Raw genomic sequence first — 26010 nt, forward strand, 5'->3', positions numbered from 1 at the left:
CTCCAATTCAGCTCACTTTCTAGTTCAGCTATTGTGGCCTAGAATGTTCACTTCTCCTTCCTTCTCCTAACACTTCACCCTTTTGTGAATAACCCTGTATATATTGTCTGAAAGCCAAGACCCTGCCGACAGTCGGCTTTACAAATGCAAACAGAAAGCCGATGGGAGTAATATGTGACGTAATATGTCCCCGGTCACTAAGGGGTTAATTCCAGTTTGCTTTAAGGGTGCAGCTCTTTAGTGGTTTGTTTTCTGTCACTAATTGTAATAAAAAGAGACCACTAAGCAAAAGAACTCACACGGAGGATTGAAACAGGTTATTATGTTTTATCAGGTAATAAGCCAATAGTAGTAAGGTACTTGGTCAGCAACAATGTTTAGGTAGGTGGTACGTGTCAAAGTAAGATCCCCATGATTAGCAGGACCCAAGGTTTCCCCAACAGAACATTGCCCAAAGCATCACACTCCCACCGCCGACTAGCCTTCTTCCCATAGTGCATGCTGGTGCCATCTCTTCCCCAGGTAATGTGATTCAACAGGCCAGGCCGCCTTCCATTGCTCTGTGGTCCAGATTGGATGCTCACGTGCCCATTGCAGGTGCTTTGGGTGGTGGACACAGGTCTGCATGGGCTCTCTGACTGGTCCGCGGCTATGCAGCCCCATACGCAACAAACGGCAATGCACTGGCTTTTCAAACATCTTTCTATTGGAACCAGCATTAGGTTTTTCAGGAATTTGAGTCACAGTAGCTCTTCTATTGGATCGGACTACACAAGCCAGCCTTCACTCCCCTTCTTTGGACCACTTTTGGTAGGTGCTGACTAGGTGGTCACTGTAGACCAAGAAGAAGCCACTGACAAGCCTCCTATGTGATAGCATATCAGTGGTGACAGGTACTCTTTTAGGTGACATTAGGGGTTTAATAGACCCCTAGTGTCATCTTTCCACTTCAAAGCAGCTATTCAAGTGCAGATCCCGCTTGAATAGCTTCTTCCCTGGCTTCTCTAGCCAGGGAATGACAGCTGAGGAGACAGAAGTGATGCAATCAGCAACGTTTCTGGCTCCATTCAGGGGGGAGGAGATCTGAATGTTCGCTGGTCTCTCTCTCCTCGTCGACACCCATGATGCTGGTCCCAGGCCTGGGGGAGGGGTTTGCACTCTTCACCAGCCCCGGGAAGCGATCTGGCAGCAGCTCAGCCAACACAATCCCAGTGTAAAGCTGACAGTGGGCTTCACACATTAAAAAGCGTCCCTGCGGCTAGTCTGTGTTACAGAGAACCACTGCCATCGACGTACGGCAGCAAAAGGGTTAAAGGTCAGGTATAGTAAAATGTTTATTTATGCAAAATAAATAAAGTTAATATAAACAATTTTAACATAAGTTACCAAACTGAAATAAGTCTACATATAAGAAGTTCAGACTTTACTTTCTGCACTCTTATTCTGAGTTAATAAATCAATTCGTACTAAAGCCAGAGTCAGCCAGAAACCAGGCATTTTCAGAAGGATAAGGGCTAGTTCACACCAGCCCCAGTGCTTCCGGCCTGATTCGGTGCCGGAACAGATTGGATCGCATCCCGACCAGCTCACTGCATTCTGGGGCAGGAGGTTGTGTGGCGGTGCATTGAAGTCAATGGCACCGCAGCCACCCCGCCCGGCCGCAGTGCGAACACGTGGCACATTAGCCGCCTCCCATCCATGACCGTTCCTGAACAGCCGGACGGGAGCCTTAAAGGAGCAGGAGGGCGCCGCCCCCCCCTGCGGGTCACTAGGTGACATTAGGGGTCTTGGAGACCTGTCATGTGAATTGGCTATCACATAGGGGATTTCTTATCTCCCTATGTGATAGCAATAAAGTTAAGTGTAAAAAATAAATAAATTCAAACATAAAAAAATAAAGAAGTTTAAAAAAAGTCAAAAAAAAAAATTTAAAAAAAAGTAAAAAAAAAAAAAAAAAAAAAATGTTAAATAATTCCCCCGCCCTCTCCACATACACACGTAAACATGAGTCGGGTGTGCCTACTTGCAAATACGACAATTCTGCCTATTGTTCTGCACATGTTACATATTGTCAGAGTGAGAGCAATAATTCTAGGGCCATCAATCACTGATAACACTAAACGGATGAGCAGTAAAAACTTTTAAAGCATGCCTATGGCCAATTTTGGGTGTGGTCGACTTCTGCGTTTTCACAGGTGCGCACAATTCTAAGGCTTGACATGTTTGGTGTCTATTTTCCGGACATGACCCCGTATTTTATATTTTGCAAAAAAATTGGGGTGATAATAAATGTTTCATAACATTTCATAGGGAAACAGGTTTTTTTCCCCAAAATTTAGGGTACTTTTGTTGTGATATAGTAATAAATAAAACCCCCAGTGGGGATTAAATACCACCAAAAGAAATCTCTATCTGTCCCCAAAAAATGGTATAAAATGCATTTCAGTACAGCATTGCATGACGGAATAAATGTCAGTCAAAGTACCGCAGCGCTGAATACTGAAACATGGACTGGACAGGAAGGGGGTTTAACACCGTGCTCTTTAAGTGGTTAATGCAGTGAGCCGGCCTGGATGCGATCCTCCGAATCAGGCCGCACTGAACTGGGACTGGTGTGAACTAACCATAAGACTAATCGTAAACATCATCGGTTTGTTGCATCTGACACACAAACTCTGGTCATACTGTCAATACATTTCCTGTGTAGTAAAGATGCTGAACTTAAAAACAAATGCAATCATTCCCAACAAAGATGGACACAAACTCTAACTCATATATGATCTGTGTAGGTAACATTTTTTGGCAAGTTTTGTCCACCACTTTTAATGGCAGCTGTATAGCGGGCATCTGTCCGTCTTTTTATTGCTTGGGATAGTCTCTTTGATATCTTTGTTCTCTTCGGTTCTTCTATGTAATCAAGCTCATTTAATTCTAGTTCACGGCCAAAAAGTTCAACCTAAAAGCAGAAAACATTCCCCATTTCATTGCTCTTTGTAGGAGAAGAGGTGAAGAATAATTAAACAATATTCCTTCTTTTATATCGGAAATTATTCTGTGACACTGAAAGTAGACCTACACTTCAAATCTAAAGTAATGAGAAGTCACATAGAATTCCTGATTAGAAGCAGCAATGTGCTTTCACTTGTGACAGTGCCTAGGTACGCTTTATTATTCTGGCCTCACAGGTCCTTGTCAGGACTTTGGCATATTCAGAAGACATATCCTGCCTCAGGAGTCATCATAGGATTGCATTATATGGTGTCATTGGGGTTGGGGGTTCTACGAATAAGACTTGTTTTCTTTCAAAACTGACATCTCACAATGTTCGAAGGATCAGTTTGCCTTAGTCTAGGTCTGCTTCAAGCTCCTTAGCCATGGAAAATGAATACAATATAAAAGGGAATACCAGCAGGCATTACAATTATTTTGTATTTTGTTTTCGATTATATAGCTCTCAAAAGCAGTTCAGTTCACTTAAAGTGGAAGTGAAGTGAAATAAAAAATGGCTGGGAGGTAGGGATTTTTTGGGACAGGTGCTGTGTGCGATTGCACGCAGCAGCCTGTTGTTCCCTATGGGAGGACGCGGCCATACGCTGACATATGCACATCTGAACTGCACGTCCGTGTGGGTCCGGGTGTCCATACTTGGATGCAGACAGGATCCATCCTTTCTGAGTCCAAGTACGGACACTCGGACCCGCACGGATGTGCGTACGTCCGCGTCCTCCCATGGAGAAGAACAGGCTACTGCGTGCAATCACACGCAGCACCTATCCCTCTCTGGAACAGCCCGATACGTCCGTGCACGCTGCACAGATCTGTACGGCCCGACTCTACACTGTGTGGATGAGGCCTTACTACCGTGTTTCCCCGAAAGTAAGACCTACCCCGAAAATAAGACCTAGTAGCCCCCTGCCCGCCCACCTGTCTGGCTCCATACACGGCATTAGGGCAGAGAGCGGCCGCAGCTCCGTACCACCCCCCCACCAGGCACGCCTCCCCGCACGCCCACCTGTCTGGCTCCCTGGACGGCATTACAGCTGAGAGTGGCCGCAGCTCCCTCCCTCCCACACGCCCATCCGCACGCACGAGCAAACAGCTGCAGCCAGGTACACATAAGACACCCCCCGAAAATAAGACCTAGTGTCTTTTTTTGTGAAAAAAAAAATATAAGACACTGTCTTATTTTCGGGGAAACACGGTATGTGTGGTCACACACTTACTGTGTGGTTTGCCCTACTATGTAAGTGTGCTGGGTAAAAACAAAAAATATCAAAGCGATTTATTTCCACTTTAACTTTTTCCAGCAAAACTTTGTTTCAGCCGAACGATATTTGGTAAAACCCCTTCCTTTCAGAAGTCTAACAATGGTCTTACGGGCCACCAGTGCCACCGCCTAGTCATGCAGGACCAGGGAGGAGATGTAAATATAAACAATGTGTAACCTGCAGCGGCGTTGCAGGCGCAGGATCATCCCGGCCTTTAGTTATGTAGAATGACTGCTTGCTGAGGTAATTTTGCGAATGTTTATTGAAGGACACAACCGGATCCTTAGGATCTTGACCAACGGGTTTACTTTTGTAGGTGGCAATATAAACCCATATGGGGAAGATCCTAAGGTTCCTGCTGTGTCCTTCAACTTTTTGGTGAGTACAAATATCCTCTTCCATTCATTGAGTCGTTCTCTAAGCAGGGTCACAGGTGTAGAATAAGATTGGTAATCAGTCATTGTGAATGAATACCTTTGTACATAGTATGCATCTCAACTCTATACATGTCTGTATGAGTTGTGATACACTACAGACCACTTTTTAAGCAGGATCTTGCCAGCTTTGTGCCAGAAACACCCTGCATACATTTCTACGCCAGTGTGCATAAGCCCTTATTGATAATCTAATTATTTGTTGGCAGACAAAATAACCATAGCTAGGGCTTGGAAAACGCCAACAATTCCATTCCACTTGGTCAAAAAATGTTGTGGATTATGGTCCATGAGAAACTTCACAGCATCCTCCAAGATACTAAAAAATACTTTGAATTGACCTGGACCCCCTGGTTGTTATATACAGGGGTGCTGGAAACCGGGTAATTTCCATTGTACAATTTTTCTGGAATTTTTCTCTGGGGACTATGTTTAATGTTTAAGTAGATGTTGGGCTATTTGGTCGGGGGTTGGAGCTACTCTTTTCGGACTCTTAAGCTGTTCTGCTTCCTTTAGTATCTATTTCCTTTTCCTCTTTTTGTCTGTTTTTCTTTTCTTTATGCTCGCACACGTGAGCTGTTTAGTAAATTGATGTTGGACAGAAAGTCTTCTATTTATATAGATATGGAGGAGATCATAACAACTTTTTGCTTCAGACATAGGCGGATTCCTATGCCAGATATTCCTCTCAGACTGATAAATTGGCAAGAATAGGTGAATAGGTGGATAGATATGTTCTGTTTTACAGAACTATTATATATTGTGTGTATGGCTTCTAGTGATCCCCTCCTACTACTTGACTATGCTAATGTGGAAGAATCTGAAATGCAATTGTATGCTTTACTGATTGTGCATTATGTGCTATTTTATTGTTGTATTCTACTTTGGAAAATTAATAAAATACTTTGAATGATAATCTAATTAGTAGTACTTTGATGTTCTTAAGCTACAATTGAGGTGACTGCTTAATATGCACTGAAAGTGCATATAAAATCTGTTACCTGCAAAGAAGAAAGTAAACACTTACCTCTTCTGCCTCCTGTGCCTCCCAACACTGCTCCGTTGAAGAGAAATCAGCATTAAAAATGCATTCCAGTACCTGAACTATTAACATAAAATGTATCTTATTTGTGTATCACTCAGCTGTAGATCCTCAAATCATCTCTGAATTTGTGCTTACACTGTCCTTCCTTCTGGAGGGTGGCTACTTTTGTTCCCCATGGTTCCTGTGTGTGTTGTAAAGTAGTCACCATTCCAAGCTCACTCCCATTATGATCAAAAAAAACAAAGCGCTAAAGGTAGCTGTATGGGCAAAAGAATAAGCTATAATTGATTCTGGCGAGGTCAGTATGGAAGCTAATATATAAGTATAAAACAGGACTAGCTTCATAAACAAGTATAGATAAAACCAGTCTAACCAAAATACAAAAATCAATTAGAACCACTAAAATTCATTCCGATGGAATAAATAAACAAACAATGTTTAAAACGTCAAAATCAGTGTCCAATGCTTAAAAAATCCAAGTGAAAAACTTGGATTTTTTAAGCATTGGACACTGATTTTGACGTTTTAAACATTGTTTGTTTATTTATTCCATCGGAATGAATTTTAGTGGTTCTAATTGATTTTTGTATTTTGGTTAGACTGGTTTTATCTATACTTGTTTATGAAGCTAGTCCTGTTTTATACTTATATATTAGCTTCCATACTGACCTCGCCAGAATCAATTTTAGCTTATTCTTTTGCCCATACAGCTACCTTTAGCGCTTTGTTTTTTTTTGATCATACTAGGTTCCACCTTTTTTCAGAGCAGCTTGTGGTATAATTATTCACATTTATTCTTACTTTAATAATTTAATTAATTTAATTTATTACTAAATTTTATTTTTCCAGAAGCGCAGATTTATTTGTTTACATTCACTCCCATTATGGACTACAATCTCAAGTGTAGTTTACTCATTTGTATTGAGATCGTAGTCCATCACGGGGGGTGTGTCTCTCTTCTGACTCAGTTGGGTGTATGTAATATCACTCCTGTGATGGACTATAGTCTCACATTTTGTTTAATAATTTGTATTGAGATTGTAGTCCATCATGGGAGTGATCTTGGAGCGCTGGCTAGTTTACAACACACACACAGGGACCATGGGGAACAAAAGTAGCCACCCTCTAGAACACGTGTCAAACTCAAGGCCTGGTGGGCCGAATCCGGTCCACCAGGCTATTTCCCAGACTTCTACTTTCAGATCTAGGTATTAAGTTATTACTAAAACCAGTGATAATCGAATGCAGAGGCAATTATGATAGAGATTAGATACATTTATATAGTCTTACAGATACCTTTGAGGGCAACCATAATGTTGATGCGGCCCACGATTAAATTGAGTTTGACACCCCTTCTAGAGCTGTGTCGAATTGCGTTTGACACAGCTCTAGAAGGAAGGACAGTGTCGGCACCAATTCAGAGATGATTTGAGGATCTACAGCTGAGTGCTATACAAATAAGATACATTTTGGTTAACAGTTATGGTACTTGAATGCATTTATAAGGTTTAACTCCTGAGTTTGTCACTGTAAATCGCCTGAGGACCGCCAAATGTTCACAAATTTCTACTCTTGAGCAAATGGGCCTCTTCTGGGATCAATCTTGAACATGACAGACCAATTCACTAGTCTTTGTTTGGCACCAATGGCATCATACCCCCATATATAATATACAGAGCAGTATCTAGTATGTACATCATAAACATAGCTTACCTCTGCATTCTTAACATCCTCTTTATAGTTCTTCTGGTGTTTTCTTGTAATTCCATTTAAAGTATCTTTTTCTGCTACAGTCCGGCCATTAATAACTATGAAAATAACAGTTAAATTACAAAAATAGCTTAAAGGAATTTAAACTTTCCACTTTTTTAGAAATAAGCATGGAACTGCTATGTTTATTTTTCCCTAGTTAGTAACGCTGTCATATTTAAGGCTGAATTCCGAGCAAATAGCTTCATACACAGAAGACATACATATATGGGAACTTTTTAGCCCTGCCAAAGGATTTGTATTTCTGTCCACACAGTTGAGAAATGTATACAGCTCTGCTACACAGCAAAGTCATGTATGACTAGAGACCTGATTTTTCTCTGCTGCAGTTTCACTTTCGCTTAGGCCTCATTCACACGGGGCTTTTATGTCCGACTGCCGATTCCTGCGATGATTCCATGCAGCTGTGATTGCTCAGGCTGCACAAAGCAATGACAGGCCTATCTGACGTTATCCGCATGTATTCACACATCCATTGGTTACTCGCGGCTAGGGACAGATGTCTGACCCTGGACAGCTGGCTCTGCCTCTAGATAAGCAGAGCTAGCTGTCAATCAGTCAGCTGGGTGGATCTCATCAGTATTGTTGGGATCTGTCCCGGCTGCTGCGCTCTCAGTATATAGCAGGCTATATACTGAGCTTTGGGTCAGGAGAGGAGATTAGTATATGTAATCCCATGACCCTAAAGAGAACTAAGGGGAAAAACACTTACCCCATAGTTCTCCTTTAATGGTCTATTAATTAATACAGACAGGGCTGGAAATCACCTGTGTCTTTTTTTATCTACTGGGAGTTCAGCTTTAAAGGGACACATCTTCTTTTTTGTTGCCTTCACTTTTTTAATCATTTATAATATTGTTATAGATGTCTATAGTTATATTCTGTATATTTTATATATTTGGAGGAACAGATATCTTACTCCATCATATCAGAAATATGCAGAAAGCAAAACGATGACCATACACACGCTGATTTTTGGCACAATCTAATAAAGTTTTGTTGAATATTCAAAGAACACTCAACTCCTGTTTTATGAAGTTAACAACATTGCATCATTCTAGGTAAAAATATATGAAGGGCAGAATTAGGAGATTAAAATGATTTGAACTTCTTGGACAATCATTATATGCAGGCATTGTTTAGCATTCAGGGCAATTATATTCTAATTCTAAGCCATTGTTTTTCTACCTTTATTTACTCACAACACCCTTTAAAAATATGCAAAGTCTTGGGGCACCCAAGTCTAAAATGTAAAATATGATGTGTGGCTCTCCAAAATCCATACAAGACCCTTATTCAAGATAGGGGTCTGGTATGAATTTATGGGGGGGGGGGGACTCCATGCCGAAAAAGTTGGGTTCTCCTCACATCAGAGTCCCCCCTGCAAATTGAGAGCCCCTTTATATTAGAGTCCCCCTTTCACATCAGAGTTCACCCTTGTACATCTAAGTCCCCCTTTACATCAGGAGTCCCCCTTTCATTAGGAGCCCCCTTCACATCAGAAGCCAGCTCCACCTTTACATCAGAGCCCCCTTTCACATCAGAAGCCCTCTTCACATCAGAGCCCCCACTTTTACATGCCAATCCCCCTTTCACATCAGAAGCCCACTTTATATTAGAGCCCTCAGTCTCTACCTTAACATCAGAGTCCTACCATCATATCAGGAGCTGCAGATGCGCAGCAAGGCCGAGGGCAGGAGGTGGAGCAGGCCTGGATGGAGGTGAACGTTCAATCTTTTCTGAGTGGATCCCCCCCACCCTGGATTAACGTAATTTGTTCCCATGAAAGTTATGACACTGACAATTTTAAGCCATCACTGAGGAAGCCATAAGGTATCCTGGTGAAAACGGCTGGTCCAAACTATGTTTGCTACTATTTAAGGCTGAAATAATGCGAACGTCACATAAAAGCAGCAAAATGGGTTACTCTTTGTTTATTTATGTTCATTTCAATAAAGAATATTTTTTGAATATTTAAAAATACTTATTGAGTGTTACCAAACCAGCAGAACATTGTTATATGAATTGTCTGTGCTCCTTGTGTTTCCTTGACCACAGTATTGGGGCAGAGCATGTTTAAAAGCCACAATGAAAACTGCTTCTCCTATAGTTATATTGTAAAAAGGTTCCTTTTAAGTAAACAATAGGATGTTATTGCATGTTTACGGTAGCCCCAAAGCGAGACTACTTTCTTGGGGAACAAAAGATTGGAAATAAGGGAAGACATTAAACAAGCACTATTTGTCATTGTAAGTTCAAATCCATACCACAATTTTTTTATAAGGATGGATGTACAGATAATAAAAAGATGCCTATGTATATATTTTATATGCATGTATCTACTGTATCCCATATATTTTACTTTGTGGATAATCATGCCCTTTTATTGTCTGTGTTTGTCATAATAACCAATGTAACCAATTTTTCTATACCATGTTTTACACAATGCTGGTTTCTCAGGGCACAGCAACAAAGCACACAGATAGTGTCATTCAATTACTAGTCCTGTATCCAGGGGCGTCCCAGACTGGATACCGGGTGAAACCCTGCTGTGACATCATTGCGCATGTGCATGACGTCATGTGCGGTCACCTTTGTGATACCTGCCGGCGGCCATCTTGGTGATGGACGCCGCCAGAGAAAGGAAGGGACGTTCAACCGGCGGGGTAAGGTATGCAGCCGGGTCCCCTCCTCTCTCTTGCAACTGTCGGGCTCTCGGTCCATGACCGAGTGCCTGACTTTTTAGAGGGGGTGACGCCAAAATGACTGTTAGTCATTTTGGCGTCACCCCTCCAATGGTGTCACCCGGGTGCATACCGCACCCCCCACACCCCCCTTGTGACGCCACTGCCTGTATCCAGGCCACGACTTCAGGATCAGTCACATTGTACAACTAGTACACAAGCAATATACACAATGGCCACTGGGTGTCACTGTTGCTACACAAAGTCTTTTCCTTCTAGCATAGATTGCTGTAAACTGCCTGTATCATAATTGCTTTTCTACAACGTGATAAAATTCAGTCTTACACATATCTGCAGATTCCATCATGTGCTTTAACAGGTCAAACACCACAGTATTGGCTGTTTTTCCACTGACTTCTTTAATAGCGGGACGTGTCCCTGGAATAAAAAAGCAAACTATGTGAGTATCATAGATTGGAAAAGACTCCATAAAGGAGTTGCTAGAAACAATTTGGAATTAACATGTCAAGTTGTTTTACAAACCAGCGTCCAGTCCAGGAGATGATGGCGTGGCTGTTAGCCTTCTCTGTGGAGGGGTCTGTGAACTCAATGAAGGGGGGGGAGCCATTACACTGGAACAGAAAATATTGTAAGACTTAGGCCTCATTCACATCGGCAACATGTGCCAAGAATCAGCAGATTTCTGTGGCTGGGATTATAGGTGGTTGCTAACAGCCGCGGCTGGGAGGCCTGCACAAAGCAATGACAGGCGGACAGGAGACGCAGCTGTCCCCTGCTGTTCGCTCATCCAGAGGTATCTGCAGCTAGGGACAGATAACCAGCCCTGGACTCAATCTCTTTGTGTCTAGGGACAGTCATCTGTCTCTAATCATATGTTACCACTGGTTGGCAGATACTTACGAACAGTGATGGACAGCTAAGGAGAGCTGCAGGGCCCATCAACCTGTCATTGGTTTGTACAGGTTTCCCGGCCACAGTTGTTCATGACCATCTGTGGTTCCATCCTCAAGAATCCACAGATTCCAGCCATAGGAATTTAGACCTGCAAATGAGGCCGTGTAGGTCCTTGTTCAGGCATTTCCAGTTCTGGGATGACAAAGCTAATATTGCTTTGCCACACCGTCACTTAGACTTCTGATGGAGATTACAAGTGGCTGTTTAAACAAACATCATACAAGCAATGGCCACTCTTGTCACCATCACGAATTCAACCCCGAGAAATACTATGCAGCCCATGTTGGGGTGCACGTAGACAGGAAAAAGCATGGCAATTGTTTATGACACACAGAACTTTAGAAAACGTCTACTTGCATTCTAATGCTGTGTGAAAGGGATCACACAAATAGGGCTGTTGCACACGGCTGCAAGGGGGCCGTACAGCATACATCCGAATGTAGTTCTCTTGCCGGGAGTGACAGGTGCACCGTACTGCTGTGTGCAGCCAGCCTGTACAAATCAATGATAGGCTCGATTAAAACTTGGCTGTACGAGTATGTACACAAATCCCACTGCTTACATGTGTACCAGGACTTCTGCCTTGCACTAAATGCGGAGGTCCAGGGTAGTGCATAAGACCCGGTATGCATGTGAACAGTGGTATTGGCATACATACCCATACATCGCGTCTTCAGCCAGCATGTCATTTTTTAAGCACTTGTCACTCCTGGCAAGAGAAATACACTATGGTGTGCGCTGTATGGCTTTCTTGCGACCGGGCTGGCTCATTTTCATTTTAGACAATACCCTACTAAGCTCGGGCCATTGTCTTACTACTGTATTTTAGCTCAGTGGGCATTAGTAACACACAGCGGGCACTACATTCTAACGCTTGTGTGTATGGGGCATTAAGCTGACAATACACAAGGCAATTGCAAGTCAATTTCAGCCACTTTTGATCCCCTGCAATTGTGAATATGATTGAAAGTAATTGCCAGAAGCTAAGCAACCTAGCAGACACAAGTTTCATCTGTCACTAGAATTTGGTTAATTGTGAAGTTTAGCAGACTGAGTTAAAATAGAATTCAAATGAGATAAGCAATTAGATTTCTGTTTGATTGGAAGAATGGAATTCCCATCATCAATATCCTTAATTGCCATTTCCATCAGTTCATGTCTGCAACTGCTGTGCAGGTTGACCAAAAAATTAAATTGAAGGTTCAATCACTTTATCAAATTGCCTTGTGTATGGCCAGCGTTAGGCAAAACACAGTTATAAAACCTCAAATGTCAGGTGATATGAACACAAACTTTTCAGTCCTCCCCCCCCCACCACACACACAGTTCTCTTAAAAATGCTTTTCAGGCTTTTTTCTGCATGAAGCCCAGCAGGTACATTGAACCACTCATAGACATGAATAGCGTGGCTGTATGTGGGTATACGCCACTACTCGCATAAACCCAGACATAGCATATGGGCATATTCCACAAATGCAAACTATCTCTGTTCAGTGAATATGTCCATACTATATATGCAGGTTTACACGAGTACAGCACACACAGACATTCATGTCTATGGGCAGCTGTACGCACTACTTGGCCTTTTCAGGCCCAGGAATAAGCCCAAATTTTTGCATTGCATTTCCCAATGCGCCTGTGTGCATGAGCCCTTATTATTTTGTATCAAATATTATCAAATATTCATGTATTGTAGAGTGTGTAACACATACCCTATGTCACTAATCATCACTGAACAAAGTACCGTGACAATCCATAAGATGCCAAAGGCAGATGCTGAATTTCTAACTGAGCATGGTATTACCTTTCTATGGAGTGTCCACCAAAAGACATCTAAAACAGAGAAATCAATATGTGAACTGCTTGTTGTCACTGCGTAACCTAGGTCTACCCTATACAGATACAATGACCAAATACACATTGTAAGTTTAAACATCTATTATACAAATCCAGTAAGTATACTATATTTACAAATGTGCAGCATTCAAGTTAATAGCATAGCTAAAAATATTTAATCTGCCACTAAGTTGTAAGCCACCCCTTGAAAGTAAACAAGTCTTGTACTGTAGAACAATAGTAGTCAACTTTTCTTTCCGGGAAAACCCAATTGTTTGTTGTTTAATTTTAACACATTTTAACGCAAGGATTTTTCTTAGAAAACACCATTTCAGGTTCTTACCTGCTCCTGTTTTATAGATATTGAGACAGGCCATGCTAAGGTTATCATTAGTCCCTGTTTCCCAGGGACTGTCCCCGTTAAGAGAGGTCGATACCAGGAAACAAATATCCTTGGCGGCCTCCCCGGCAGCAGTAAACTGCAGTCATATACAGCCAGTTTTGTACATGCTGTGATGGCTGCCCCTAGGACCCTGCATCACTTACTACTGACCACTGAACCCTGTATTGATACTGAACCCTGTATTACTTACTACTGAGCTCTGAACTCTGCGTTACTCGCTACTGTCCCCTTCTCATGAATTACCTACTGTTGACCCCTGTACTCCATGCCTTACCTACTCCTGACCCCTGTACTCCATGCGTTTTTTGCTCCTGACCACTTTATTCAATGTGTTCCTATTCTTGACCCTTGTACTCCTTGCGTTTCATGCTCCGGACCTCTTTACTTCATGTGTTACCTGCTCCTGACCACTAAACTCTGTATGTTACGTACTCCTGATTCCTGCTCTCTGATCCATGTAATCCTGACCCCTGTGTTCTGTACTACATACTCCTGCACTCCATTCGTTACACATTCTTGAACCCTGAAGTCCGTCCATTACACACTCCTGATCCCTGCACTCTGTGTGTTACACATGCTTGACCCATACTAGAGTGGGCTCAGGGTTTATTTAACCATGCATCTTCAGCCACTCGCTCTGTTAGCGCAATTTGACTGCAAGCATGATTTGCTGCATTGTTTCACTTTGTCTTTACATCTCCAATGTCTGCTTCCTCTCCCAGAAATCCATGATCAATTGTTTTAAGGTATGCTAAAAATGGGGGTTTAATTTTGTGGGTGTGCGTACAAATGGTGATGTAGTTTATAGGCGTGGTTACAAGTGGGCGTAGTCCGTAGTGTTTCCCCGGATTTTATTTTGAAAGTCTGGTCACTTTAGACCATGCCAACACACTTGCTGAAAGCCAGTGAATAATGAAAGGCACTGCCTACTACAATCACACGAGCAGTGATCGTGATTGTATTTAAAAAATAACATCTGTAATGCAATTTTGATTGCATTTTCTTAGTAAAAGTTTAATATAAACAGCAAACATGCTGATAGTGTTACTATTTTTCTTTTGCTCCAATTTTTATGAAAACACTTCAGCTACATTTCAACTGCTTGTTTTCAAGCTTCCATTCATGACCAGAATTCAGGATTAAATAATATTTTGCAGTTTATTCTTAGGTCACTGAATCACTCCCTCTGTGCCCCTTCTGGTGTTTGGAAGTTAAAGAAAATATTGAAAGCGGAAAAGAAAATTTAACTCTTGGGGCGCTACAACTCCAAGGAAATCACAGAATTGGCTGTATTTAGACAGTAATTCTAAGCATAGGTTCAGGGAGGTCCCATCATTTCTACAATGTTGTCTACCAGAGCTGTAGATATTCCATTAGTTTTATGACTTTAATACTAGAATATAGATCTAACATAGACTGGGTGGCGGTGGGGATTGGGTATGCATCCAAAGCAAAGCAATGGAGCAGCAGGCCCTCATGAAATGCTGGACAGTAATGTTTTGCCTATTTTGGACAAGTCTTTTGGTGGGAAACCTAACATATACCATGTAGGGTGAAGGCGGATATCAACAAAAAAATGAATAAACTAGGTTTTCATTATGATTTGGATTAATGTTATCAATTAGCACAACTAGTAAAGAGACAATATCCTTATGATATCTCCAGCAGATATTAGATCCGCTGGTATATGGCACGTAAGGTCTTAGATATGTTCTAACATTGAAACCAGATGTTGAATTGGTACTCCTTGTAAAGCATACATATTGCTTGCTTGTGTCCAGGGAGGTTGTCAGAAGATGGAAGTGCATGAGAGGGAGTTCTTCCCTAGTATTTATTTCCCATGCCCTTATGTAAGGGTGCAGAAGATCGGATCTGAAGAAAGGAAGTTATGGACTATGTCAGAGATAAGACCTTTCTGAGTAGAGCCCTGCCTACAAGACAGCACTTCAAAGGGGTGTCTAGGTCCTTGTAAAGGGAAGAGGCATAATCTATAAATACAAATGATGTCAATAAAGTGCTGGCTGTAGAAAACTGGAACTTGTCTTTGCATTGCCTTCAGACATATTTAGTGATAATCATAGAATTTTTAATATTTTCAATTGTACTTCAAATCACTGAGCTTTAATGGATTAAAGCAATCTAAATGTTTTCTACTCCAACTGAAATTGTAGAATGGGATTTTAGAAGCCTGGGATGAGCTGTAATACTTTGCAGAGACCAGTAAAACTATTTCAACTCGATATGTAAATGTCAAAGTACTGCTTCAGGAAATCCTGTTTATAGTTTTGCACAAAATCAAGGCAACTACTTGGATTTCCTTAGAATCTTTAATAGAGGTCTTATCTGGCAGTGTTTTGAATACATATATTTGGTCAAGTAGTGTCCTCCTTACCTTGTTGATTGCCAGTCAAGACCTGGTACTAGCACACAAGCAGTTTATTGTTGGTACCTCAAATCTGTATACTTGTACGGCCAGGTCAGTGACTCATTAAGTAGTATGGAAAGGATAAAGATGACATCACAGAAGCATGTGCCCTTAACAGCAGGCGAGTAATGGCAGCTCCCATATCTATGTACTGATAGGTTCCCTTTGTTATAGTCAAATAAAACATTATTGGAAATAAAGTAAAGCTGCTGTAATTTCAAAATGGAAAAACAGGAATGAGTTAATATTCCCGGAATAAATATATCAAATACACTTTTTTCCTTTCTTTTTCTACAATTTGAATGTATTTCCTGAGATTATTGCAGTATAGAGTGTTTGATTTAATAATGATTGATCTTTTACCCTTCTTTGCTGCAACAGCCTTCGGATTTCACTTTGTAAGTCATTTATCTGCTTAGTTGCCCTCTTCTCTAATTCATAATTCTGCTGCTGTTCCTGGTAGAAAAGAACAAAATGAACAGAAATGTTAAGTATACAATAAAGAAAATAGGCATCTTTGGTTTTCAATAAGCACATTCAGGGACTATTCAGGGATACATGCCAATGGACCTTTATAGTTTTAAAACACATTAAATTGCACTACAGGTGATCCAGCCACATAGGAGAGAATCTCTACTAAAAGTTAATTCACATGCATTAAAATGTATGTGTCTTATTACAGGAAATGGCCATGAGATAATAGGCCCTAAATGAGGGTTCAAGAGAACGAGATGCATGCCTGGTGTTCCTTTAGCAACCTACAGACATAAGAGAATGGTACCCCAGTCCTGCTGTTTATGGTAGTATCAGGGAATAATAGTACGTCTGCAAGACCTCCCTGATGTCCCCCTTGAGGGAAACAGTTGATCATATGGGATGTATTGATCTGACTAGTTGCTATTTCTTTCTCACTCATTAGACAAACTGTTGCTTGGCCTCTCCTGTCCCAGCTCAGGTGAAACAAATGTACACTCATGTCTTATGTGAGCATCCATCTTCGTACAACAATTTATTGTGAATACAATTTTTTAGTGGCCAGATCATGTATGCATGCCCAGTTGCCCTCAAGTAGTTGCGAGCACCTTTACCACCATTGATGTCACAAGTATCTGGTAAATGGACAGGCTGTCTCACTGCATAGTGACAGCAACATTTTATGCATTACTTTCTTTGTATTATTCCATAATACCATCCATAAAACCTCAGAAAAATCCAAAGCTTATTTGTCCTCATGTAGGACTGACAAGGAGTTGATTTGCTAAAGCAATGTATAAATATATTTTCAATTATCTTTGTGAGTATTAACTTCTGCCAATCATCAAGTGCAGAAATGTACTATTTTTTTTAAAGCAGCTGGAGATGACTGGATATTTGGTAAATCACCCTTATGAAATGAATCAATATATGAGTCAAACCTGTTTGAGTCGATTTTCAAGATCGGATCTCTCCTTTTCAAATCTTCTCCTTGCATCTTCCAGCAGTCTGTTCAATCTTTCTTCCTCTTGTCTATATTACAAAAATATGAATATTAATGAGCACTAATATGAGTAATACTGGCTCAAAAAATGAACAATATAATTAATCAATAAAACCGCGCTTAGGTGTAATGAAAAAATAATCGGTATCAGCTGCAATGCTACCAAGTGAATTACTATCAAATGTTGAATGTCGGCACACAAGTTGCTATATTTCTATGAAAACAATTGTTTTATATATACACACGGATTTTGATATTACACATTGACACTTTATATATTTGAGGTTTGAAGTTTTTAAGGTTTAGCGCAGTGCATTGACATTCAAAAATGAATAATAGCTGACCAAATAAGTGCCATATGTTTTAAAAGCTGACTGCTTTAGAGTAATCACTGACATTTGTTTGGCCTAGCAGATTTCATAGGAGCAGCAACCAGGGTCCTAGTAATTGCTAGTGAACTGGACTGAAGGAATTATGGCACCCCTCTGCAAGATTCTGCTTCTATCTTCTGCCTCGCTTCTGTTAGCCAGTTACCTGGTTCTTCCACTTGTTTTAACATTGTTATACTTAATACTTTGGATCCAATAACAATAGAGATGTCCCAAAACTTTGACTGCATCTAAAGCTATCAAAGTAATAGAGCATAAAAACCCAAACACAAGAAGAATTGGGCAAATTAAAAGCAGCAGCTGGCATTGAGGGTTGGAGGATGGTCAGCCATGCCTGTGAGCATTGGCACAGGAACAGAGACAACAAGCGGGGCTGTAGGGGCTAGGTAGCCTGCATTAAGAACTGCTGCATCTATATCACTGACTTTTGAAATCGCTACAAGCTGCCTCCATCAAGTGTTGATTTCTTGTCTGTAGACTGATGTTCTATGAGATAATGTCCTGGTATGAAGGTCATTGGATTTTGTTCTTTAACGCTTCAATTAAAGCAACCCAACTGTCACTTAACTGGAATAAAGAATCTGATCACAAGTAAAAGTAAAATGCAGGCATTTAGTGGTGCTTGCACATACTTTCAGTAGTTTCTAAGTCCCGCCATTACCACGGAATGCAGGGCTATTGTGACAAGCAAAGCACTGATACTTCCTGGTAGTGTTGACTCTTGCTAGTTCCCTGCTAGCTCATTGCTGATATGGGATGTCTCACTGGGCTATAGATAGGAAGAGACGGGAAAGCTTTAACATTACCAGGAAGTGCAGGAGCTTTGCCCGTAACGGCAACCTGATATTCAGGTGGATACTGGGAGTGGGAAGCTGCTGCAGGTATTTGAAGCACCTCTTGTAGCCTGCACTTTAAACCTGGTAGAAATGTTTTCTTGTTTAGTGACAGAGTTACTTTAACTCTAACCCTTTCCATCTCTGCTTTAGAAAATATTTTATTACGGTCCATAACCCAGTTGGAGAGATTTTGACTTCCTGTCTCAAGTGTGTCAGGCAACCTATGTAAAGGTGCCCATACACCTTGCGATTATCGTAAGATAATCGCGGGAAATCCATGATTTTGCGGGAAGGCGTGCAACTGTTTCTACTGTACTGTCGCACGTCTTTTGTCGAACCAGCATGCTAGAAAACCCGCCGAGAATCGTACGATTGTCGGTGGGTTTCTAGCCTGCTCGTTCGACAACTGCGGAACGGGCCAGTGTGCGCACGCGCACACTGCCCGTTCGGCATTGCGGTCATCGGAAGCCCGCCCCTCAGCGCGACGGGCTTTCTATGATCGCAGGTACGATCTGCCTGTCCAAGATGGGCAGATCGTACGAGCTTTTAATTAGCTTACAACCATCGCAAGACAAAAGTCTTGCGATGGTTGTAAGGTGTATGGGCACCTTAAGATTATCAGTCTGTGTTGCTATCTGTAGCTCTAGCCTTCAGCTGTGACATAATTAATCTGGCCACAGTGTTTTGCAGCCTGAACGCTGGCTGCAGTTTTTCCTCTCAGCTGTGGAGTAATGCATCTGCCTTAGGGCCCCAGCCGGGACTGGCCTGTGTCTATGGAGGCGCTGTATTTAAACATCATCAGCCTGTGCCTCAGTGCTTGTGATAGCGTTTCCTGGCTGATTAACTACGCTCCTGTTTGTTTTGATACTGGACTGACCTTGGCTACATATTTTGGATTCTTGTCTGCTACCTGCCCCAACCTTTCGCTATGATTACTGGATTCCTCTTCTTCTTCAGCTCTCACCTTCCATTGCCTATGGTACATTTACCTCTGCGGGTTTGTAGTGAAATCTACGGCCACAAAATATAGTTAATATCCTTGGGGCATCTGAGTATCAATATGGGCACTAGCCTCAGAACTAGGTGTTTGAATACGCAACCTTACACAGTGATCACATGGGAATAAGGGAAAATCTATCAATATTCGATTCTAATCCTTCCACACTCCAAAAGTCCAAAGACTGCCCAAAAGTAAAAGAAGGCTTAACCCTCCCCTGACCTTAAATATTTACCTACCGGTAGTACAAGTTAAAAAAAGACCGACAGTATGTGCATCAAATTCCACGTCTAACAACAGTTTTGTTCTAGAGATACAGAAAACAAAACCTCAAAGAGTAAGTGCAAGTTTTTTCCATAAAAGGAGAATCCTGACCCTCCAAGGGAAGTCTGATCATTTCCATATTATTCTTTAGTAATTACATCTGTTGCCAGTTTTAGCTGTAAGCATTCATTCAGCTTCTTTGTAAATAAACATCATTTGGTCTTCTATAACTACCTCCTGCTGTCAACAATTCCGCAGCTTAATCTCTTTTAGGGATAGTGTCAATGTGCAAATACATCATGCTTTTGGGTGCATAAAGCTTGCATTTGAGATCAGTTTGAGATGCCTCTGAGATCATTTAGAAATCATTGACAGCAACATTTGACCTGCAGTTGACCTCCTTCTGACCTGTAGTTGACCTCCTTCTGACCTACAGTTGACCTCCTTCTGACCTGCATATAACTCCTTTTGGTCTGCCATTAACTGATTTGGAAAGAAAATCAATTTATTAGAGGACAGAGGCCAATGTTAGGGAAAATCATCTTGCTTCCATGCCCAATTCATATTTTCTTTTGGACAGGTCTTAGGATTAAAGGTGTATTTGTGAAATCTTCACACATGCCATTGCAGCTGGTGTTGGCAAACAGGGGCAGTGGTGACATCACTCCTTCAGTTATAGAACAGTGCTTGAGTCTAGTGATTGGCTTTTTCAAAATGAACCTATTTGTTTTTTCTAAAATATAACTCTAATGAAGATGCTCCATTCTGTTTGTTGCCCACTTATGGGCTCTTTCCGAATCCAAAGCTTCTTTATCATTTTTAACAGTGTAGTGACAGCAGCGTACCCCACATTCTAGATGTGAACATACAAGTGATTTATGTAAACTGGTGTTCAGAACCTAAAGCAAAGAGGCTAAATTAAAAGGGGGTACAGACTGTGTGTGTGTGTTGGGGGATCTGTCTTGTTTTAAGGCTAGGTTCACACCTCAGCGACACCTCACCACGCGGCAATCATGCGCGATGCTGCGCGGTCAGGAGTCGCCAAGGTGTGAACCAATCGCGTTGTGAGTGCCCTTATTTTCTAATGGCACTCCAGTGGCGCCCGGCGGATCTCGGGGTTTGCCGCCGCGATTCTGCCTGTGCTTCCGAAAACAAAAACAGCCGCGCATCGCAAAATAAAGGTACTTGTACCTTTTTTTCTGCGATTGCCGCGCGGATGTCACACTATTGAAATCAATGGGGCCGTGCGTCAATCGCTGCCTGCATTGTACTGGACCGCGCAATCCCGGGACGCGCGTCCCGGGTGTTGTGCGGTGTAGTGCAGGTGTGAACCTAGCCTCAAGACTTTATAGGTCTAATGGCCAGCCATTTAAATAAGTGACTGATTTTCCTGATGTCCCTTCATGTACACAGAAGTAATCACATTCAGCTATCTCACTAAGGCTTCTTTGAATCTCTTACCTTTCTACTGTGGTTGGCGATAAATGCTGTATCAGATAACAATAAGAAAGTCAAGCACTTATTTGTTTAGACAGCCTCTTAGGGATATTAAACTGTCCTACAGTTTAATATCCCTAAGAGGGATGACACCTACTAAATAGTGTTACTGGATGACACTATGCCTTTTAATTTAGTTTTTTTGCTGTGAGAGATATAGATAGGAGGCCATTGCAGACCTCCGAATGAAAATTCTAGCTGCCTGGCTGTTATGCTAATCTGCTTGCATTAGGGCTTTTTTAGTTACTGACATGGAGAAACACAACGGGTCAGCTTGAAAGCCAAGCAGCTAGCATTTTCAGGAGAACCGCTCAGTAGAGGCAGCATCCATGTTTTTCTCTTGACAGGTTTCCATTTATAATGCTTACATTTTATGTAGGTGTTTAATTGTTCTAAACATTTGTTTTTTCAGCATTTTGGAACCCTAGAAGATGTGGGCTCCAATACACAACCTGGGTGCTCCATAAACACATTGAGATTCCCATGTGGAATCTTCACCCACTGGCTGTGTATCTGCTTCAAACTGGCAGAAGTCCAGTCACATAACAAGAGAAATTACAAATTGGCCAATTAGGAAGTTTCACAGCCTTATACATGATTGTAAAAAAAAGCCTTCATCCAAACATCTAACAGTGATATAATGCTTCTCTTTCTTTTGATAGCTGCTGTTTTAAGAATGCCTCTGGCAAACATAATATATATAGAGAGTCAGGTGCTCTGTACTAACAGGTGTAATAAGCAACATTCTCCGTTTGCCCTAAGGGTAATCTGTCATATAAGCAGATTTCTGTCTCAACTGCTTCTTTGATCCTCCTATAGCTTTGGGCACTCTCTGACTTGCAGTGAAACTGAATTTGTACAGGCCCTGGAAGTAAGAGAATGGCTTTTGTTGAAATCTATAATGTAAGCTAAAACCTATCACCATAAACTAAACTAACTGCATGACTGTACAGAAGGCACCTACATCAACTACATATCTTCATAGAAAGCACTTGCCCAAATTTTTAGATTTCTTCTTAAAGTCCTGGAAGCCTCAAAAATTTGGGGAGTTCTGTTCTTTTCATGTAGAGCATAAAATGATGAGCTTCAGCTTGACCCATCTATTCTCTCACTCCTTGCTATCAGTCTGATACAGTTATGGACGGCCTCAGTAACCATTATGGAGGTATGGAAAGCAGGATATGCACAGGAACCTGTAGGTGACTTCTATACATCCATGTCCTTAGTTTAAGGTGATCATTTTTGGTATTAATGATTTATAGTATATTTTAGGGATGCACCGATACCGATACAAGCATCGGTATCGGCCGCGATACCGAGTATTTGCATGAGTACTCGTACTCGTGCAAATGCTCTGATATCTAAAACGAGTACCTGTGTCCGCCATCTTCCACCGCCGCACACAGCACACAGGACCGCGTCTGCATTCATTCAAGATGGCCGCGATCTCCTTCTCCACGGGCGAACGGCCGAAAGCAGACTCCGCCTCCAATTCCTCTGTCCTCACTCGTGATTGGTGGGGAAGCCTGTCAATCATCCAATTGGCCAATCAGCATGAGAAGAGGCCAGCATTGACAGATGACCTGCTGTGACACGAGGGGATGAAGCAGACGGAGACGACGGAGAAGAAGGTTAGCAGCACTGCTGGGGCTGGGCACAGGATGGGGGGTGGGCACAGGATGGCCTCAAAAGTTATATTTGCCTGCTGTAGGTTTATAAATGTAAAAAAAAATGCACTACTTCTTGCTATTGTATTTGGATGAGGCAAATCATGGATGAGGCAGAGCACATGTCCAGACCAGAACACTGTAGTGCATAATGCATTGCATATAGTGTGGAACAGTTATATTTATTTCTGCACACCTGGCTGTATATTAAATTTGTCAATGTATAATATACAGCCAGGTATGCAGAATTAGATATAAAAATGTGATCTGCCCCTTTAAGAAAAAGTATCGGTAATTGGTATCGGCGAGTACTTAAAAAAAAAAGTATCGGTACTCGTACTCAGACCAAAAAAAGTGGTATCGGTGCATCCCTAGTATATTTAAAGTCAATCTGTTCTTTGCCAATGTAAGGCAAAGCAAGAGGTTCACTTAAGTGCAGACCTCCACAGATGCTTACAAAATACCTTCTTTTGCTCCCCCACCACTGTCATAGAACAAGTCACATGCTCTTTAATACCTGGAAGTACCAGGTATTTCCTTCAGCTCCTAGCACTAATGAGAGACGCGGCAGTATTCTGATACCTGCCGGCAACCATCTTGATGATGGACGCCGGCAGAGAGAGAAGGGGACATTCACCCGGCGGGATAAGGTATGCTGCCGGGTCCGCTCCTCTCTCCTGATACTGTCGGGCATTCGGTCCATGACATCGCCCGACTTTTCAGAGGGGGGTGACACCAAAATGACTCACAGTCATTTTTCCAATGGTGTCACCTGGGTGCGTACCGCACCCCCTGCGTCCCCCTTGTGACGCCACTGTATCTGGGGTCGGGTGGGGAGCAAAGCAAATGCTTTGTTTTGCCTTGAAAGTGCAAAGCAAAGGTTTGCTTTAAGGAGAAGTGAAGGCATTGTCCATAGCATCCAACAAGAGATATGCTTTGAACAACTTTACCTTCTTTCATAATAATTCTGTTGATTTAATTCAAATGTATTCCTTCTCTGAGTATCTTTCTGTCAGTAGCTCTTTTGATTTGCTTAATATTAAAATGTTTTTCACCTTCTTTGCTCCTCTTCATGCTGACGTCTTATCTGTTCCTCTATCTGTTCCTTCTCTGCAGCTTGTCTTCTCAGTAATTCCCGTTCTTCTCTGCAATTTCACAAATAGTGAGAGACACAAAGTCAACAGCAATGACATTTTTATGACTAATAGGCTGACATATTGATCGACCTTTATGTCCTTAGCCTGGAATCTTTTATGTATACTGATAATAAGGCTAAGATCATTTTATTTTCAGAAAACTTTCTTTATAGCTTTTCCTGTTTTTTATTCTGAACACTTTAACAAAGGCATTTTACCGTGTAGATATAATTTCATTAGCTTCAGATTCTTGGCCGCAGAGAAATACATTTACCTCGCTTTTCGTCTATCTTGTGGCCTTGTCCTTAAAGGTGTCATCACTTTTGAAATATAATTCCAATGTGAAGTAGCTGCAAAAATAAATAAATCTATTTATGCAGAAATCCAGGATTACTAAATAGTCACAATCCTAGCTGTATACAGTGTATAACATGTATTTGTTGTTGATGGTTATCCTAGCTGATACAGTATATAACCCTTATTTGTTAGTGGTTATCCTAGTATTACAGAGTATATAACCCTTGTTTGTTAGTGGTTATCCTAGCTGTATACAGTATATAACCCCTATTTGTTGGTGGTTATCCTAGCTGTATACAGTATATAACCCCTATTTGTTGGTGGTTATCCTAGTATTACACAATATATAACCCGTATTTGTTGGTGGTGTTTATTCTAGCTACCGGTATATACAACATATAAGATGTATTTGCCATTAGTGGTTATCTTAGCTGTACACAATATATAACATGTATTTTCCATTGGTGGTTACCCTAGCTGTACACAGTATATAACATGTATTTGCTGTTGGTGGTTATTCTAGCTGTACACAGTATATAACATGTATGTTGGTGGTTATCCTAGCTGTATACAATATATAACCTGTATTTGTTGGTGGTTTTCCTAGCTGCATAGAGTATATAACCTGTATATGAATTGGTGGTAATCCCAGCTGTATGCAGTATATAACCTGTATTTGTTGTTGTGGATATCCTAGCTGTATACAGTATATAACCTGTACATGCCATTGCTGGTTATCCTAGCTATACAGAATAAAACATGTATTTGCAGTTGGTGGTTATCCTAGCTGTATACAATATACTGTATAACCTCTATTTGCTGTTGGTTATCCTATCTATATTCAGTTTATAACATGCACCGTATTTGATGTTGGTGGTTATCCTAGCTATACACAACATATAATATATACAACACATAGGATGTATTTGTTTGTTGGTGGTCATTTTAGCTGTATACATTATATAACCTGCATTTGTTGTTGGCGGTTATCCTAGCTGTATACAGTATATAACCTGTATAGCTCAAGTCCAGCAAAAGTAGGGACGAGTAGGGAAGGGTAAGACTCTGTCAAACTTGTATTGCTGTCCATTCTGTTTTTTTAAACAATTGTCACATAGGAATAGGTCGCCCGGGGCCTAAACCTTTATTTTGCAACTTGTTTTTGTATGATTTCAATTATATGAACTGATTGTACCTTAGGATTTAATTTCCATGTTGGTGGTTAGTTGGTTGTCTGATCCTAACTTTTTTCCCAGTTGTCAAATTGATTGCAAATACGATTGTTTTTATAATTTTATGACCACCATTACATATTTAATTTATTTTATATTGTGGGGAAAACACTAGGAAGTGCTGGAACACCCAGAAGTGGACAGGAATACCAAGCTTCTCCCAGGTGGACAGGCATATACTTTTTAAGTTTAGACATTGCTTTGGAGTATTCAGGACACATGTGCACTTCATAAAGAAGCTAGCGGCTGACTTAGCCCACCAGGCCACCACCAATTATAAATAAAAAAATATTTTTGGGTATACAGAACCTTTTGCAATGAAGACTATCAATATATTTTAAATGTATAAAATTATTATTTTTTCTGCATTTTTAATGT

The 26010-nt window shown here is 41.2% G+C and overlaps 1 protein-coding gene across 1 annotated transcript in view; it reads right to left on the reverse strand.

Moving 5' to 3' along the window:
* Window positions 1–2770: 2770 nt before the first annotated feature.
* Window positions 2771–26010, reverse strand: part of LOC108787928 — a 43186-nt gene continuing 19946 nt past the window's right edge. Inside the window, exons 11-19 of the mRNA XM_018557627.1 lie at window positions 24378–24453; window positions 24023–24112; window positions 17256–17346; window positions 16204–16296; window positions 12981–13009; window positions 10745–10833; window positions 10547–10639; window positions 7461–7555; window positions 2771–2956 (exon numbers count right to left, since the gene is read on the reverse strand). Coding sequence (XP_018413129.1) covers window positions 2771–2956; window positions 7461–7555; window positions 10547–10639; window positions 10745–10833; window positions 12981–13009; window positions 16204–16296; window positions 17256–17346; window positions 24023–24112; window positions 24378–24453 — 842 coding nt within the window. The remainder of the gene's footprint in view (window positions 2957–7460; window positions 7556–10546; window positions 10640–10744; window positions 10834–12980; window positions 13010–16203; window positions 16297–17255; window positions 17347–24022; window positions 24113–24377; window positions 24454–26010) is intronic.

This window comes from Nanorana parkeri, unplaced genomic scaffold (genome assembly GCF_000935625.1).
Source record: "Nanorana parkeri isolate BGI_ZX_2015 unplaced genomic scaffold, ASM93562v1 scaffold293, whole genome shotgun sequence".
NCBI classification, from domain to species: domain Eukaryota; kingdom Metazoa; phylum Chordata; class Amphibia; order Anura; family Dicroglossidae; genus Nanorana; species Nanorana parkeri.